The following is a 20,134-nucleotide window of genomic DNA, read 5'->3' as shown; positions in this document are numbered from 1 at the left end:
TTTTTCATGTACCTGTTGACTATGTGAATGTCTTTTTTAGAAAAATGCCTACTCAGTTTCTGTCCATTTTTTAATCAGATTATTTTTTGGCTATTGAGTTATAGGAGCTTTTTTAGATATTTTGATTGTTAACCCCTTATCAATGATTTGCAAATACTTTCTCCCATTCTGTAGGGTGCTTTTTCATTTTGTTCATGTTTCCTTTGCTGCACAGAAGCTTTTCAGTTAGTAAGTACTTGTTAACAAATGGAATTGTTGGACATTTCTTTTGGCCTGGTCACACATCATTAAAAAAAATAACAAATCAAAACTAGAACACTGAGGATGCTGTGAATTGAGAAAGTCTGGGAACCTCTAAGAGAAGAAAATGAAAGCTATGCTTCATTGCTGAAAAGAAAAACAAAGGGGCAAAAAGCAAAGCATGGAAAATTAAAGAGCCAAGGAAAGTAAGACTTTGTAAATGTACAATATGGCAGATATCACATTAATTCGTCTATTAATTGGCCTTCCATGGGCTTCTGAAGACCACACAGGCTTGAGAAAGACTAGTTAGGGTCCCGGCAGCAAAGAAACTGCAGACTCAAGAAAGTAAATTTTATTTATTTATCAAAAGATCTTCTTTGAGAGAGAAAGCGTGTGTGCTCACAAGTCATGCAAGTGGGAGAAGGGGCAGTGGAAGAGGGAGAAGCAGATTTGATACCAGGACTGAGCCACCCAGGCACCCCAAAGAGTTTGAATTTCAAAAATTGGCTATTTATGGAGGTTTGATTAAGGTTAAGGAACCAATAAGGATGAGAAGCAAATGACATCTAGCAACAGTAGAAATCCATTACTACCCCTGGCCTTAATGGGCAAGAGGCAATAATTACCAATGAGAACTGCACTTTGGAAAAGGGATTATACAATAGGAGCTGGGGCCATAGTTGAATGAATGCTGTGAAAATAGGCCAGGAAAGAGGGAAACAAACACCTGGACTTCCCTCTCCTCCTGGTCTCATACTTCCTAACAATGTCTTGCATTGTAAGTCAGAGCCTAGTGGTTCAAGTTCACAGCTGTCAGCCTCCAGGGAAAAGCACAGCATAGGGAAGGGAGCCACTGAAATCCACTAGGGGCAAACAGGAAACAACTGCATCAGGAAACGGTATATCTCTTTTGAGTTCAGGAGTCCAATAAGGGTGATTTTCCAGCTGGACCAAATGTGACAAAAAGGGAAAATTTTAGATCTTTGAGGAGGATGGGAAATACAGAGAGGAGAGTTGGAGACTGAGATAATAAAGAATATGCGGTTGTGATCTTTGTTTGAAAAGTCTGCCTCCTACAGATGTGCATAAATGCTCTCTTCATAAGGAAAAAGGGAAGTAAACAATTATGATACAAGCTAGTACTTTAACAGTTTTACATATAAACTGTTTCCTATTTATATTAATTCATATTGTATAAAAAATTCCAAAACTCTATTATTCCAAACCTATTATAAATTTTTCCTGCCTGTGTTTTTAAATACATCATTTCTACATCTAGTACTGTATTTTATCCCCCAGCCAAAACCTATATTGTCATATGATATTTCAAACTGCTCTTTCCCTTGTACCAGTCCAAATTTTCTTTTCATCAGGACCAAATTCAACATCCATCTCTCTCACAAAGGCGATCTTGACTGAACCTAGTTCGTATGTCTTTCCCTTGAGTTTTTAGATAGTATAACTTATTTATCTTTCTACGGATTTGTGTTCTCAAATCTCAGGATTCATGTTTGTCATCATTTCTGGAAAATCCTAGGTCTTTATTGCTTCAGACATGACCACTGCCCCATTTTCTCCACTCCCTCATCTTGGAACTTCACTTAGTCATTTTCATCCTATTCTTTATGTCTCTTAGCCTCTCTTTCATGGTTTTCATCTCTGTCTTTCACTAGGGCAACTTCTGTAACTTGATCTTCCACACTACTAACTCTTCTGTTATTTAACCTATCCACTTAGTTTTCAATTACAAATGTTGTATTTCTGATTTTTGTTAAATTTATTAGTATTATTTTTAACCATTTTATTTATTTATTCATGAGAGACACAGAGAGAGAGGCAGAGACATAGGCAGAAGGAGCAGATGACTCCTTGAGGGGAGCCCAATGCGGCACTTGATCCCAGGACCCCAGAATCACACCCTGAGCCGAAGGCAGACGCTCAACCACTGAGCCACCTACGCATCCCTGTATTTCTGATTTTCTGTTAAGTTTTATTTCATTCTGCTTCCCATCAAGCTTCAACAATTTACCAATGGCAATCATGTTTCATTACCACCATTACCCCAATTATTTTGAAGCACATCTCAGATGTCTACTATATTTCATTTTATATTTAAAAAAACTTTACCTAGATTGTCACTCACTCTTTTCTCAGGTTTCCAAATTCCTCTATTACTTATTTAAATAATTTAAACATTTATTTTATATTCTACAAGAAATAATCCCATTATCTATTGATGCTTACTGATGGTGGTTGTATCCTCATGTATTTTAAAATTTTTGATGCATGCTCATGTTAGGCATAATTCTCTAAGCTTCTGAAACACAACTTAATAGTTCATTATTTTGTCTTACACTGTTTTTTTTTTTTAATCTACCAAACCATAGGGAACTTTAATGGAAAGAACATTTCTCACTGTTTTGTATTTCTCACAATGCTAAATATAGGCCTTTGAGCATTACTAAAGATCAGAAAGGTAGAAAAACACTAAAATACCTATACTGTGCTATAGGAGAGTAACAGGTAAGACATTAGGAAATAAGTCAGACTCAGTTGTATGGGGGAGGTTGGGAATAGGTAAGAAAGAAGATATTTTCAAATTGTGTATACCACCGCCCTTCAGATTCTAATGTGTGTCATTTTGGGAATCTATTTCGGAATCACTGTACCAACAAGAGTGTCACCCGGGGATGCTGAAGTGTGTGTGGGTGGGTGGGGTGGGAATTGAAAAAACCCTGCTTTTTAGTTTTAAAGATATTTTTGTAGAAGTTATTCTCATTCATTCTGTTAATACTCAATGAATACCTATAGTAAGTACTGTGATAACGATACAAAGAGAAGCAATGTATGGTCCTGTTCTCAAATTTTTCATAGTTTTGTTGGGGAAATGTAAATGTAAATAAATACTGGCAACAGAGAGGCATATACAATTGGCACAATGACACAAAAGGAAGAACTGACCAATTTTTCCTAAGGGAAAGGTAGTAGGAAAATCAGAAAAGATAAGAATTGCTCAAATTGGGTTTTCAGATACAAATTACAAAATTAAAGGGGGAGAGAATACAGTAGTCAAAGGGGAAAGAATGTGCAAAGTTAAGCATGCATAAAGTATATTGTAGGGGCAGGAAATAGTTTCATCTAGCTAAAGCCTAGAATAGAAATAGGCATACTTTGGGAAATAAAGATGAGAAGATGGGCAGACAGGTCACAAAGGGCTTTGTATGACTTGCAAAGGTATTTGGTCTTTAACTTAGAAATTATATGCTGCCACTAAGGGATTTAAAATATAGAGGAGTAGAGGTCAGACCAAATCAGGCTATATAGTAGTTAAAAATAAGGCCTCTAGAACCAAGATTGCTTGGTACTGCACAGTGACTTTCTGTAGAACAAATAGGTTGAAATCTTAGCTCTACATCACTTACTAGTTTTGTGATCCTGGACTAATTACTTACCCTTTTGAGCCTTGGTATGCTCATCTGTAAAATATGTACAATAATGTCATAAAACACCCAGGGCTGTATGAAAATTAAGAGTTAATACACACTCAGCACATACTATTTAGTAAATGTCAGCTTTTATTATTATTACTACTACTATTATTATTACATATGTGATATGTGATTAAGAAAATTTATACTGGAAACAGAGACGTGTTAGCCTATTAAAAAGAACATACTCGTTTCAGGTAAGACTTGGCTTTAGTGTCAGATGCCTCTGTGATTCCCAGAATCACTACTTTCTAGCTGTGTGAGCAAAAAAAGTTATTTAACTTTTGGACCTTCAGTAATCCCCAAAACAGTGATAATAATTATACACATAAGATTACTGTGAGGATTAAATGACACTATGTAATGTGTGTTGTTTAGGACCTATTACAGCAGAAGTTTCAGTATAATGTATAATAGGGAGAAAAAGAGCAGATTGTGAGCACAAATTACTACACTTCAAAAATCTTGACTATAAAAGAGAGGTCTATCAACAGAGCTATGAAGAAGTAAACCAAATTTTTAATGGGAGGAATGTGAACAGACACAGTAAGAATCAGAGGTGAGGGATCCCTGGGTGGCGCAGCAGTTTGGCGCCTGCCTTTGGCCCAGGGCGCGATCCTGGAGACCCGGGATCGAATCCCACGTCAGGCTCCCGGTGCATGGAGCCTGCTTCTCCCTCTGCCTGTGTCTCTGCCTCTCTCTCTCTCTCTCTGTGACTATCCTAAATAAATAAATATTAAAAAAAAAAAAAAAGAATCAGAGGTGAGAAGAAAGGAGGAGGTAAAAAAAAAAAAAAATATATATATATATATATATATATATATATGTAGGTGACAGTTGCAGTAACTGATGGAACAGGATTTAGGAGATGAGAAAGAATGGAAACTGGAGAACAAATTGAATTCTTCCTTACAGGATAGAGAGAAATCTTTTTCTGAAACTAGTGAGGAAGATACAGAAATATTTGCAGGTGATGGAGGAATTTGAGGAAGCTGCATTCTAATGATCTTAAGTCTTATCTATAAAACAGAAGGAAAGGTGTCTAAGGTGGGATAGAAGACTTGAAAAGATAGGTCAAAGAAAAGCTTCTGGTAATGGGATTAAGATATGAAATGCAGGACAACTTTTACAAGCCCAGATGAGATTAGAAATGAAAATTTACAGTAATGGGTATGATTAATATTTCAGCAGCATTCAGTAGATTAGAGTAGAAAAGACAGATGGTAGGACTGATTTGCTGTTGAGGCTTTCTGCAACAGGTGTGATATAAAAAGACTGAAGGATGCTTGATGTGAGGGCATCAGTAAAGAAATGGTTCAGGGTGACACCAGTTTTAGGGTACACAGAAAAAATGTAATTTGTAAGGCGCTGATTGCCCCTTCTTTAGCCCCTTCCTGAAGAATCAAGGAAATGTATATATTTGATCAAATATCTAGTTCTGTGGTAATAAGGAAGAGAACCAGAGGAGTAACAAATAATTACATGAGCTATCATTTACTGCATAACCATTAATATAGGTAGTTTATGTAACTATCTCATTTAGGGAAATAAAAGATTTGGTGAAAGTCTGTCATATCAAACTTAAGATTTCAGAACAGTTCACTGCTAAAATGACAAGGAGTAAAGGTATACTGTAGCGGAGATATTCAAACAACTCTGAAAATGATCTTATGCTAAGAGAGTTATTTACATATATAGCCCCCCATCCCACCCCAATCCCCTAGAATAATGTTGAAGCGAAGAATTAAAGTCCTTAAAGAATACTGGAAACTGGTGATCAAGAGATGATAGAGATGGGGGGGAGGGAAGCAGATGATAATGTAATATAGTTCATCGTCTCAGAGGTCATAGCCTCAGAAGGTACTATGATGTGTCATTTGACAGAACTAGGAGGCAGTAAAAAGGTAAGAATGGTAAATATTATCAAAAAAATTTTTTAATTAAGTAGGCTCTACACCCAACATGGGGCTCTGACGACCCTGACATCAAGAGATGCATGCACTACTGACTGAGCCATTCAGAGCCCCTGTAGTTACACTATAAGTTAAAAAACAGGATCTCAGATTAAACGGTATGGTCAATGTCAGACAGCTCAAACACAGAAGTTAAAATGTCTTTGTATTCCTATTCAATGGGCTCCCCTAGGAAGACTGAGGGAATTCAGGGAAAATGAGAAATTGATAGCTACTTGCAATTAAAATAAACATTAAAAAGGACCAAGTTTTATCAGAAAATATAAAAAGGGGAAGTCGAGGGGAGTGACTCTTGTTGTTGGGGTTGTGAGTTGGAGCCCCACGTTGGGCATAGAGATTACTTAATTAAAAAAATTAAAAATAAAAAAAGAATCCTGGGTTATTATTAAAAGGGAAACACACCCATAAATACAGAGAACAAACAGATGGTTGCCAGAGGGATGGCGGTGGACTGTGGGAATGGGCAAGATGGGTTACCGGGAGTAGTAGATATAGGGTTACAGTCATTGGTATTATAATAGCTTTGTATGGTGACAAAGTAGTTGAATTTGTGGTGAGCAGAGCATTAACGAACAGATTTGCTGTGTTACCACATCGTACACCTGAAAATAATGTAATACCGTGTCAACTACACATCAGTAAAAATTAAAAAAAGAATCCTGGATTATATTTTAGGCTAGTTATTTAATCCTTAGCCATACTCCTTATTAATTTATAAAATGAGAGGGCTGAATTACATCAGCAATTTTCAAAGCTTTGTTTTTCTTAAGTGGCAAATTCCAAATGATATCTTAGCTAGGATACCAAAACAAACAAAAAGTCTCTGTGTTGCCCCCTAAGACAATTCTACAGAGCCCTGACCTCCCACGAACATAATCTGGGTTTTCTTAGATTATTCGAGGTCTAGATCATTTTCAGAATATCTCATAACTCCAAAAAGACCTATGAATCTTTGTATCTTGAAAAGGATAGAAATAGTATAAATAACTTAGTTCCAGAATCCTGTAGAAAAGAAACTTGACATTTGAGGCAAAATGCTAGGCATGAACACGTCAGACAGTTGAAAATAACATTTTCTATAAATATTTCAATAAACATTTTCCATAAATAAATATTCTATAAATATAATGGATAAAGTAAAAGGGTAAAAGTCACATGAAAAAGTGAAATGTACTGTGCAAACACAAGTAGTTATCATGATAAGGAATGTAGTCTCTGCCAAACAGAAGTTTATAATCATATTAAGGACAAGTAACATGCCTATCAGGAACCTGGAAGGTCTAGCTGGCCTCAAGGATGAAAAGCTTTACTTGCTCATGCACTGTTTTCAAACTTTGAAAGGGAAGACTAACCCAAAGTGGGAAGACTGTCTAAAGTCATGGAAAAAAAAACAATTTTAGGTGAAGATCACTACTGCAAGTAGAGAGGAACCAATCAACAAACAGTCTTTCTAGTTTTTGAAGCTTGTAGTGTGGGTTATTTTAAATTATTTTCTCTCTTTCAAGTTTTCATCTTCTTCTATTATTTCCTTCTCTGCATGACTGTTATCTATCTCATTCAAATTACCTTAAAGGAAAGAGCATCCATTTTGAAGAGTATTGAGGTCTAGTACCAGCTCTGAAATTTATTAAAATGTAACTACTCTGGTACTCCGTTTCCCTAACTATAAAATGATGGTAACTTACTTTTGAGTTCTTTTTTATTAATTTTATATGTATATATGTGTTACTTTTAAGTTCTATTTTAAATATAAAACTCTACAAAACATAATAATGTGTCTACAAGAGAAATCTTCTATCTAGTTGTTTTCCCTCTAACAATAATTGAGTTTTTTTTTTTTTTTTTTTTTTTTTTTTAAGATTTATTTTAGAGAGAAAGCAGGTGAACACATAAGCAAGGGGAGGGGCAGGGAGAGAGAATCTTGAGCAGATTCCCCACTGAGCGCAAAGCTCAATCCCACAACCCTGAGATCACAACCTGGGCTGAAATCAGGGGTTTGGATGCTTAACTGACTGAATCACCCAAGTGTCCCTCTTTGAGTTTCATTTTGATCATATCACTCATCAAAAATCCTATAATTACTTTAAATAGGCTCTGAAGTGAAAGAAAATGACATTCAGCCAATTAATTCCCCATTACCTACCATGCTCTTCTATTATACTTAAATTCATAGCCACCCACACATCAAAGCCTTGGGCTAAAAAAGAATTAATGCCATCAAGTGGTTAGAAATGTGCCAGGCAACAAAAGGGATTTTATATACACTACCTCAGTTTTTCTAATAATTCTGCAAAGATTACAGTTGACCCTTGAACAATGGAAGGGTTTTAAAGCACCAAACCTTGTGCAGTCAAAATCTGATTATTCTGACTCCCAATATGTTACTAATAGTCTACTGTTGACTGGAAACTGAGAACGTATTTTGTATGTATTATACACTATCTTCTTATAATAAAGTAAGCTAGAGAAAAAAATGTTATTAAAAAATCATAAGAGAAAATAGATTTATAGCACTTTACTGTACAATATCCATGTATTAAGTGGGCCTGAGTAATTCAAACAGGTGTTGTTCAAGGATTAACTATAGGTCTTATCCCCATTTCAGAGATGGTGAAACAAATGTGTAGTAGTAAGGTTATGTAACTTGTCTACTATCAAAAGCTAGTAAGTAGCAGATAGACAATGAACTCAACTTGCCTGGCTTCAAAGCCAATGTCATAATCTATTACATTATAAATGAATGGAAACTGAAAGAAACATTTTATGGTCATAAATATTTATATGTATTCACACAGTTTAGAAAGAAGTCACAAATATAACCAAGACATGAAAACTATATCTATCTATACTAACAACCTCAACTGTTATTTCCCTCTTCAGTGGGCTTGACTGAATTATATTGGTTGGTTGGTTGGTTGGTTTGTTTGTTTGTTTGTTTGTTTATTTATTTATTTATGATAGGCACAGAGAAAGAGAGAGAAAGAGAGAGGCAGAGACACAGGCATAGGGAGACGAAGACTCCATGCCGGGAGCCCGACGTGGGACACGATCCCAGGACTCCAGGATCGTGCCCTGGGCCAAAGGCAGGCATGAAACCGCTGAGCTACCCAGGGATCCCCTATATTGGTCTATTTAAACAGCTAATTTGTAGCATGTAACAATGCTGGTTCTTTTACCCTGAAAGAGAAAATATCAAAGTCGAAAAAAAATCTTAGATGTATAACTTTTTTTCTGATATAAAAATTCCTTGAAAATCTTTTTTTATAAGTTGCTCACTCAATTTTATTGAGAGAGAACTTACTATTTTCCATAGCAGCTCATTTCATTTTTTTAACATATTATCCTTTGTAATGAAAAAAAATCAGCCATCCATTGACTTTTGGTTTGTTCTCCACAGACACAAAGTATATAGTTAATCTAAGGATGCAACATGTACAACAACTTGTCACTTGCTACTTCTCCAAGAATTTGGCAAACATTGCTGCTTGATCAATATAACCTCTGAAAACCAAGTCCCATCCTGTAAACCTTAACAGTGAGGTCTAGGAAGTCACTACCGATCAATTAGAATAAACACACAAATTGAAATCTCATTGTTCTCACTACCCTAACTTTATCCTCACATTCCTCCTTCTAACTTTAAAGACAATTGTCAAATCTTTGTTAAATTTCTTCCTTAACAGACTTTTAAAAATCCCATTTTTCTTCAATTGTTTGATATGTAACAGGGTTTTCATCATCTCACCATTCCTGCAATTATTCACTGGATAAGCTTTTATAATGCTTATCTAAGGTATGATCTGTTTCAACTCAAGGTTTTTCATTTCTCTTTGGCAAACCTTTCTCCTCCTACCCTTGGGATACTGCTTAAGATCTGTTGTTAGATCTTTGTTTTCTTCCTTTACAAACTCTTTCATTATATGTTAGTCTTTTATTGGCTTCTATAGTACATGGTACTTCTAGCAGATCATGTACCACAGATAAATCAAATGATGTCAACTCTGCTATTAAAAGCCCTTCAATTGTCTCTCAATTCTTAACTTATAAAGATCCTAGTGATTTGGCATGTAACTACATCTACTTTACTCTACATTGATCTTGTCTCCCAGTTTTTATTCTTAAAACATATCAGGTTCTCTCCCACCTCAGGGGTTGTATATTTTGTCTCTTCTGCTGGGAACACTCTCCCTTGGATCTTTGCAAGTCTGGTAACTTTTCACTCACCAGGTCTCAGGTCAAATATAGCATCCTCAAAGAGATTCCCTAATTACTCCATCTAAAGTAGCCTCCACCTCCTTATTACACTGCCCTATTTACTTCCTTCACTGTACTTATAGGTGGTTTTTGTTTTTTTTACTTGTTTACTATTATCTTCCCTCATTAGAATATAAGGTTCCTAAGGATATGGACTTTGGAGTTTTCATTAATCATTACCAGTATCTAGAATGGTGCTTGGCACAGAACAGAAAATCGGTGATTGTTAAACCTAAGAGTTCTCTTACAGCAATGAGCATATATTATCTCTGTAAATCGAGAACATAGTAAAAAGCCTGGTACATATGAGACATTCAATAAATATTTTGAAATGAATGGATTGACTTTACCCACTTGGATGATATTCACTGTGACCTCTACTCAAATGATCTTCGAAGCTACTTATCTAGCCCTAACCTCTAGTTCTTTATTTAATTGCTAAGTAATTAGGCATAGAACCCATCTTCTTCCAATACAGATTTTTTCCAATTACTGTGGCATCATTTTCTTTGCAAATTATAGACAAATTCCTTCCCTTGTACTCAAATCCAACTAGATAGGTTGTTTTGTTTTTGTTTTTTAAGATTTTATTATTTATTTGAAAGAGAGAAAATATGCAAGCAGGCAGAGGGTCAGAAGGAGAAGGAGAAACAGACTCACTGCGGAGCAGAGAGCCTGATGCAGGCCTTGATCCCAGGATGCTGGAATCATGACCTGAGCTAAAGGCAGATGCCTAAACAACTGAGCCACCTTGGGCCCCATTAATACTATTTTTTCCCTTCATTTTCTACATGTATCTTTTTCGATCCCTACTACCAATTTTTACTTCAAGCTCTCCTAATCTTACAGTTATAGCACTGGAGTAGCTGCCTGCCAATTTGTATACCTTTAGTTCCTCCTCTGTCAAATTCGTTCTTCATACAAATTCCAAGACCAACTTTTCCGTTATGTCTCTTCCATCCCATCTTCCATACCAACAAGTATAAACACCTTAGCCTAGCATTCTAAGACCTCAACATCTTTTTAACTGAAATCATCAAAAAAGGTGTATTTGGGAAATGAGGTGGCAAACTTTTACAGTTTCAGATGTAATGGTAAAAAATTATGCAACTAAACAGGTATATACTGAAGACCACTGAAATATAAGTTCTTTGAGGAACCTTGAGAGACCTTGTTTATATTGTTCATTGCCAATCTACTACCTGGAAATGCCAGGAATACAGTAGATACCAATGAATATTTATTGAGTAAATGAGTGAATAATTTCAAGATAATTTTTAATGAATAAATGAATGATCTTAAATGAGAGAATGAATGCCAACATGAATGTAGTGTTCTTTGAAATTCAGTCTGGTATTCAGACACATGAAGACTAGTTAGTAAATTACTTTAGTACAAAAAAAAAGCTAACATTAATCAAGTTCTTACCACTTGTCTAAGATTTTTACATGGATTTAATCTTTACACATCTCACTGAAGTCGTTGGTATTAAAGCTAAGAAAATCGGTATACATAAAGATGAAGTATTTTGCTCAAGTATATGCATTTTTTGAATCAAGAAAAGCAGTGAAGAGGGCCTGATTAGGATGCTGGCTATGAGGAAAGGAAAAAATAAATAGGAAAAATATTTTTAAAGTAGTGTAGAGCAGTAATCACCACCTCATAAGCACTGTAAATCTGCTTTCAGTAAAATATGAATTTAAAAAATGACACCTGTATCAACCTAAGTACTAAATGATAAAAATCTTGATATCTTTCTTAGTTTTTAGACAAAATTAGGTTTAAGTTCTAATATTTTTGGCCTATACCCCAGTGGATGGATTAAAATATAAATAAGAAAGTTAGCAACATGGACTTGAATCTACTGTGGACCAAATTTACTTCTGGTTGATTCTACAGCTACATTTTGGATTCTAGACATTCACATCATTCATGAAAGCCACTGAGACACATGGAAGTCTGTGTAAGTGAGCACATTAGCACATTTCAAATCCAACTTTGATACTATGACCTAGAAATGGTGAGTCAAAAGAATTCCCTTAATTGTTAGAGAGTGCATTACTAAAATAAATATATTTTAATATTAGCACTCACTTGTCTTTAGGTTAATACAAACTAGACATTTTCAAATCACTGCACAAGCAAAAAGCTACTGCAGCATCTGGTGTTCACCTGTCTTAAGGTAGACTTATATTACTCACCAGATGAGGAATGTCAAAAATACCTAGATTCTTCTTTTATTGCATTAAAAACAAAACTTTTCAAAGCCTTTCTTCAAAAATAAAATTTACATTCAAAATGAATGATAAATATAATGAAAATTCAAGTAAAATATTTTCATCTTACCCTGTCCAGTTCCAGTGTAAACTTCTGGTCCCATGACTGATTAGAAATGGGTTTCCAGCTCGTTTGACCAACCACAGTATTATCTAGCTTCAAAACTGCGCATACATCATCTGTAATACAATTTATAGACTTGTTTAAATATTTTAAAACCTTTAAAATAGAGGTACAACTGTTTAACAGCAACAGAAGCTTATGATCCTCTCAGATAAGGTGTTTTTTTTTTTCTTTTCTTTTTTTAGAGAAGGAGAGAGAGAGGAGGGGGTGGGAGGGCTGAAGGAAGAGGGGGAGAGAATCTTAAGCAGGCTCCATTTCCAATGTGAAGGCTGACTCCGGGCTCAATCTCACAACTCTGAGATCATGACCTGAGTGGAAATCAAGAATAGAAAGCTTAAGCAACTGACCCACCCAGGTGCCCTGAAAGTAAGGGCTTTCTTTATCCAGAAGCTTTGAATCTTAACTGGGTACTTTTATACGTACATACACTCCCAACTAGATGCTCCCAACTTATCCTTTGTGTTTGACAAAAACAAAAAGATTAAATGCTATCTGTTTTGTATGTGTATATGTTTGTATGTAAATACGAATCATCTAGTTTTTCCCCCTCTACAATTCTATTTATAGAGCTTGTTACCTCAGGCAATTTTTATTTTCATAACTTTCCTAAAATCTCTCTATATATACAGGAAAACACTGACATACTCGCTTCCGTACTCTGTAGCAGGTTGAATTGTCACAGGCCTTTTTTCCCCTACCCCCCAGTTATACCTTTGTATCAGAGTTCATAATTACATTTTAGAATGTCTCCAAAGTGCTTCATAAACCTGTTGCATCATACTTTTACTACCTCCATCCATGCCTCCATTTGTTTGCTAACTGAGCTACTATCCTAGTAGACATGTTTGGTCCCAAGATTATCAAAATCTCAATGTTAATTTAGAAGTGTCACTATACTGTTAAAAGAATCAAGTCTAATAGGCTTTGAACACCTTCAGTTTGGCATAAAGAGTGATATTCAAAATTTTATTCTTCCTAAAGAATTAATGCAATATGTCATTCAGTTTTCTAATACAATTTCAATAAATTTGGTTGTTTTTCTTACAGTATAGCTTTTAAGATTTTAAAAATTAAATTATAGAAATCGTAATTGTAAAGCTTTTTGTTCAACTTTGGCTCTTCCCATTGCTGTCCCCATTGCTATGTCCTTTGTATAGACCCTTTAATTTGTTATATGATTTAAAAAAAAAAATCTGGTTACTGAACTGGACAAGTCGTCGGTTTTTAGGAGATTTCGACTACTTCCACTTTTACTTTTACTTGTTCTGCTCATGAAAGATGATCTGGTTTCACTTGGACTCCAACCAGGTAGTGCAACCGATGTTGCTTTTGACCGTCCAGGGACATTCTCTAGAATATCTTGACAGCCCATAAGACGAACTTCCAAAGTACCTGTTTATCATCAACAAATATCAAATAAGAACATCAATTTTTTAAAATTTTTTTTTAAATTTTTATTTATTTATGATAGTCACACAGAGAGAGAGAGAGGCAGAGACAGAGGCAGAGGGAGAAGCAGGCTCCATGCACTGGGAGCCCGACGTGGGATTCGATCCCAGGTCTCCAGGATCGTGCCCTGGGCCAAAGGCAGGCACCAAACCGCTGCGCCACCCAGGGATCCCAGAACATCAATTTTTTAAAAAGCTTTTTTTATTTATTTGAGAGAGACAGAGCACAAGCAGGGGGAGGAGCAGAGGGAAAAGCAGACTCCCTGCTGAGCAGGGAGCTCCAAGCCAGCTGGATCCCAGGATCACCCCAGCCTGAAGGCAGACACTTAACTGACTGAGCCACCCAGGCGCCCCAGAACATCAATTCTTAATATAGAACTATGTCTTTGATAAAAAGAAACGGGGGTGGAGGGGTGATGTGCTAAAATAACAAAATCTCTTCTCCCAGAGGATCTGTGAGGTAACTAATCATCTTTCCTATTTTAATTAGAGAAACTTATTGAAAATTCTTAATTAATACAACTATAAGAAATTTTATGGAAAGAACAGCACTTCCCAAAAAAAAACTGTCTGCAAGGCATAAAACAAGTTACATAAACTCTTGTACATCTGAATACTCATTTATATAATTACATGGAAGAATTACAGAATTATGTCACAGACCATGTGGGAGGAGAAACATAAAGCCAAATAATATGCCTATTAGAATAAACATACAGAAATTAGAAACAAGGAAAACTGTTGTGTTTAGTAGTTATGTAGTTAACACAGAAAAGAACTTTATAAGGTTTTTTTTTTGCATAAATAAATGGGTTTCTGTTCTATTTGAGATGTAAAATAATATTAACTTTCCATTCTAATAGTTTAGCAAGTGAAATAATTACAGACTGTAATTATCTAAGCATAAAATAATTGCAATTTCCTTAGGCAAATAAATACTAAAGGTGCTCAAAAGAAAATGAGGAACTGTGAGTCCATCCAGATACAGCTTTGTCATCATTTGGGCTAGACTTAGTATACTAGAATTTAAAGATGGTGCTGCAGTATTAAAATTTTAGATATTGGACAGTGAATAACATTTAAGGAAGAGTATTTCTTGGTCTCATTAAACTTAAACAATTAAAGCTTCATTTTATTTAAACTTTTAATTATTTAAAGTAACCAAAGGACTTTTAACAAAGTAAAAAAAGTGTGGATTTATGCTCAATTCAAACTAAAAAAAATTAAAGTGAAAAAAAGAATTAAAAACATTGGATGTCAGGCAATGAAGAACACAGATACTCAAGGAATGGGAAACAAATGAGATGAACCTTAAGACTGCTTGAGTTTACTTCCTTGAATATATCTGGGACACAGTACAGGGAGGGGCAGTTTAGGTGCAGCCAAGTGGACTCCCTGGGTTAAAGAGTTAGAACTGAGAGTACTGACACAGAACGAAGACTGAATTGACCAAGGTGGCTAGGACTCACAGGCAGAATAAAAGAAAACAACTCTCCAGAGACAGAAGAACTAAGTTGTGGGGAGGGTTTCCCTGATCAGCTATTCAGTCCCACCCCAGTAGCAGAGATTAATAGAGATTAATTACCCTTAGACTAAATGATGATCTGGTCTGCATAACAAACCTTAAAAGCAATACTCAAAAGATCAAATTATTTCCAGGGAACTTAACTGTGACCTATAACAAAGCTCAAGAGTACTTACAGGAATACCAAAATATCTAGCACCAAGAAGCTAATACTCAATGTCAGAGATGACTGGGAATGTATGTTTTCTATTGCTGAATTACCAATTACGACAAATATAGTGGCCTAAAACAACACCCATTTATTACCTCACAATTCTGTAGGTCAGAATCTAGGTAGGCTGTCCGCACTTTCTGCTACAAATCTCACAAGGCTAAAATCATCATGTCTGTCAGGCTGGACTCTTACCTGTAAGCTCTGAAGAATCTGCTTCCAAGCTCATTCAGGTTATTGGCAGAATCCAATTTCTAGCAGACAAAGGATTGGGGTCCCTATTTCCTTGCTACTTGATGGCCAGGAGTGGTTTTCAAGTTCTAAAGGCCATCTGAATTCCTCACTACATAGCTGGCCCTTTCCATCTTCAAGCCAGCAATGACACATATAATCTTTTCATGATTCAGATCTTTCTTCCCTATCTGGCACTGGCCAGAGAAAATTCTCTACTTTCAGGAGACTCCTATGATCATAATCAGCCTACCCAGATCATTGCCCTTTACATCAACCCAAAAGCAACTGATTAGTAACCTTAATCACATAGGCAAAATCCCCTATGCCATATAACATAATATTATCACCAGTGATATCTCATCATATTCACAGAAGAGGGATTCCATGGATCATTCTTAAAATTCTGCCTATCTTGCCTAGCAAGCAGATAAACAGAAAAATATGATCCATATTAAAAAAAAAAAATCAAAAATCGATCCAAAACTGACATAAATGTTAGCATTAGCAGATAAGCACATTCCTACAATTATATTCCATGTGTTCAAAAAGTTGAATACAGACAGACAAGAAATAAAAAAGACCCAAAACAAAATTTTAGAGATAAAAACTACCATGTTTAAGATTTAAGGAAAAATATACTGGGATGGGATTGGTGGCAGGTTATACATTGCAAAGAAAAGGCTACTGAACTTGAAGCAGTAGAAATTATCAAAAATAAGAGAAAGACTTGAGGGGAAAACAAACAAACCAATGCATATGTAAAATGTGTTTTACTTCAAGTAGCCTAATATATGTGCAGTTAAGTCCCTGAAGAAGAGCAGAGACTGGGGACAGAAATATATTTGAAAAAAATAATGGCTGAAATTTTTCTACATTTGATGAAAGCTATAAACCTAGGAAGTATCCAAGAATTTCAATGAAAACCAAGCAAAAGAAAAAGAAGTAAATCACATGAAAGCATAATCTTAATGGGATCCCTGGATGGCGCAGCGGTTTGGCGCCTGCCTTTGGCCCAGGGCGCGATCCTGGAGACCTGGGATCGAATCCCACGTCGGGCTCCCGGTGCATGGAGCCTGCTTCTCCCTCTCCCTGTGTCTCTGCCTCTCTCTCTCTCTGTGACTATCATAAATAAATAAATAAATAAATACCTTAAAAAAATTTAAAAAAAAAATTTCTCTAAACAAATAAAGAGAAAATATTAAAAGCAATCAGAGAAAAAAAGACATGTTACAAAGTTTAGGATGGCAGTGGATTACTCATTAGAAACAATGAAAGCGAGATAGAAAAGCAACAACTTTAAAGTACTAGAAAATGAACAAGCAAATAAACTGTGAAATTAGAACTCTAGACACACTGATATCTTCCAAACATGAAGACTCTTCAGATGTTAAAATGGGTAAAGAATCCATTATCAGTAGGCTGCCATATGATATAGCCATATCATTCCTAAGTATTTACCCAAGTGAAATATACATTTACACAAAAACTGCACAAGTATGTTATTAGCAGCTATATTTGAAAAACTACAAAATGGAAACAAATCAAATATCTCTCATGGGTGAATGGATAAACTGTGGAATATCCACACCTGAATACTACTAATAGTAGAGAGGAACCATTGATACACGCAACATAGATGAATAACAAAGTAATTGCTCAGAGTGAAAAAGGCTAGAAATCCCTCTCCCAAAAGAAGACAGTATAAACTGCATGATTCCATTTATATAAAATTGTACAAAATAGAAACTAATAGCAAGTGATAGAAACAGGTCAGTGATTGCCTGGAGACAGATGTGGGTAGGGAGAGCATGAGAAGAGCAGGAAAGAGGGATTACACAGAGGCACACAAGGACAATTTTAGGATGATGGATATTTTCATTATCTTGATTGTTGTGATGGTTTCACAAGTGTAAAATTATGACAAAAACCTTCAAGTTATGCACTTCAAATAAAACTGGATGTTGATGATGGTGACAACTATATACATTTCCTAAAAGCCCTAAAACTGTGGTTGAATCCTACAGTATATAAATTATGTCTCAATGAAGTTATTAAAGATGGAGCGGGAAGCTCCAATTTAATGTTTGGTTAGGTTATGGAAATCTTCTTTAATTGTAAAGTGTTAAGGCAGATTAAATACAATAGATAGCATTTTAATTTTAGTTCAAAAGAATCAACTTGTGTCTGTGTGTTGTATTTGCTTTTTTGTTGTTAAACTGACAAACTTAGCTCATTTCCATTGTACATGCTTAGCTGTAAAAGTCATCCTGGGGAAACTGAAAACATCTGGTCACTACTTCAAACCCTGGTAGCTTATTAAATATTTTAGTAATTTCAATATATTAGGAGATGACAATGCTCAGCACACCTACTTCCATTTAGGAAAAAGAAATCTAGAGGGATTTAAGCTCATTATTAAGCATCTAGAAGTTCTTTTCATGAGGTGACAACAGTTGCAATTGTATATAACCATATTAGAAATAGCTTAAAATTAATTTATTTTTATACCCCACAATATGAAATTTTTAAAACAAGTAATCCAAAAACTAAATGTTTATATTCATAAGCAGTAGCTATGAACTCCATTAGAACACGTAAACGCTTTTTTAGTTTTTTAACATTCTGAAAAAAACTATTTTATATCCATTTTACTAATTCAGTACCTGACAATTTTTTTAATTCTGAGGAAATTTTCTTTCATAAAAACTAACAGATGTCTCAAAATGTGGACCAAAAAATTTAATATCTTAGATCAAAATAGCACCAAATTTGCAAATTTCAATTTATAACCATACAACCACAAAAGAAATCAGAGTATAAATAAGACAAATCACAAATAATAGCATGCAGTGAGAAACTCAGGAGGGTAAATGCTCCTGCTACTTGTCCATGATAATTTTTTTTTTTAATTCATGAGAGAGACACACACACACACACACACACACACACACAGAGAAAGAGAGAGAGAGGCAGAGACACAGGCAGAGGGAGAAGCAGGCTCCATGCAGGGAGCCCAACATGGGACTTGATCCCCAGTCTTCAGGATCAGGCCCTGGGCTGAAGGCGGCGCTAAACCGCTGAGCCACCTGGGCTGCCCTGTCCATGATAATTCTTCATTGTGTCTAATCCTTTAAGCCCAATACTATTTCTCTTCCTAGTTACTCTACATTTAGTTTAAGGTTCAAAAGAATTAACTAATTCCAAGTTTCAGTATGAATTTAAAGGGATTTTTTTTAAAAACCAAAATGTCTTAAGAATTGTAAGATACTTCCTTTTACACTGGTGATTTACATCACTTTGAATAAAGTTCAGTAAGGCAATGAAGAACAGAAAAAGAGAGACTCCAACTGGTTAAAGAATTGGGGAGAGGACAATAGATGCAGAGAAAGCATTTGACAAAATACAGCATCCATTCCTGATCAAAACTCTTCAGAGTGTAGGGATAGAGGGAATATTCCTCAACATCTTAAAAGTAATCTATGAAAGCCCACAGCAAGTATCATTCTCAATGGGGAAGCACTGGGAGCCTTTCCCCTAAGATCAGGAACAAGACAGGGATGTCCACTCTCATCACTGCTATTCAACATAGTACTAGAATCCTAGCCTCAGCAATCAGACAACAAAAAGACATTAAAGGCATTCAAATTGGCAAAGAAGAAGTCAAACTATCCCTCTTCACCGATGACATGATACTCTACATAGAAAACCCAAAAGACTCCACCCCAAGATTGCTAGAACTCATACAAATATTTGGCAGTGTGGCAGGATACAAAATCAATGCCCAGAAGTCAGTGGCATTTCTATACACTAACAATGAGACTGAAGAAAGAGAAATTAAGGAATCAATCCCATTTACAATTGCACCCAAAAGCATAAGATACCTAGGAATAAACCTAACCAAAGAGGTAAAGGATCTATACCCTAAAAACTACAGAACACTTCTGAAAGAAATTGAGGGAGACACAAAGAGATGGAAAAATATTCCATGCTCATGGATTGGAAGAATTAATATAGTGAAAATGTCAATGTTACCCAGGGCAATTTACACATTTAATGCAATCCCTATCAAAATACCATGGACTTTCTTCAGAGAGTCGGAACAAATTATTTTAAGATTTGTGTGGAATCAGAAAAGACCCCGAATAGCCAGGGGAATTTTAAAAAAGAAAACCATATCTGGGGGCATCACAATGCCAGATTTAAGGTTGTACTACAAAGCTGTGGTCAAGACAGTGTGGTACTGGCACAAAAACAGACACATAGATCAATGGAACAGAATAGAGAATCCAGAAGTGGACCCTCAACTTTATTGTCAACTAATATTCGACAAAGGAGGAAAGACTATCCACTGGAAAAAA

General features: G+C 35.6%; 1 protein-coding gene across 2 annotated transcripts in view; it reads right to left on the bottom strand.

Moving 5' to 3' along the window:
* The window catches only part of PKN2 (protein kinase N2), a 130,134-nt gene that overhangs the window by 25,479 nt on the left and 84,521 nt on the right, over positions 1–20,134 (bottom strand). For both annotated transcript variants that reach the window (XM_077905326.1, XM_077905324.1), the window contains exons 7-8: positions 13,565–13,750; positions 12,305–12,414 (exon numbers count right to left, since the gene is read on the bottom strand). In XM_077905326.1, coding sequence (XP_077761452.1) covers positions 12,305–12,414; positions 13,565–13,750 — 296 coding nt within the window. The remainder of the gene's footprint in view (positions 1–12,304; positions 12,415–13,564; positions 13,751–20,134) is intronic.

This window comes from Canis aureus, chromosome 8 (genome assembly GCF_053574225.1).
Source record: "Canis aureus isolate CA01 chromosome 8, VMU_Caureus_v.1.0, whole genome shotgun sequence".
NCBI lineage: Eukaryota > Metazoa > Chordata > Mammalia > Carnivora > Canidae > Canis > Canis aureus.
Note: the sequence above shows the minus strand (reverse complement) of the source record. Positions and strands in the feature narration are given on the sequence as shown.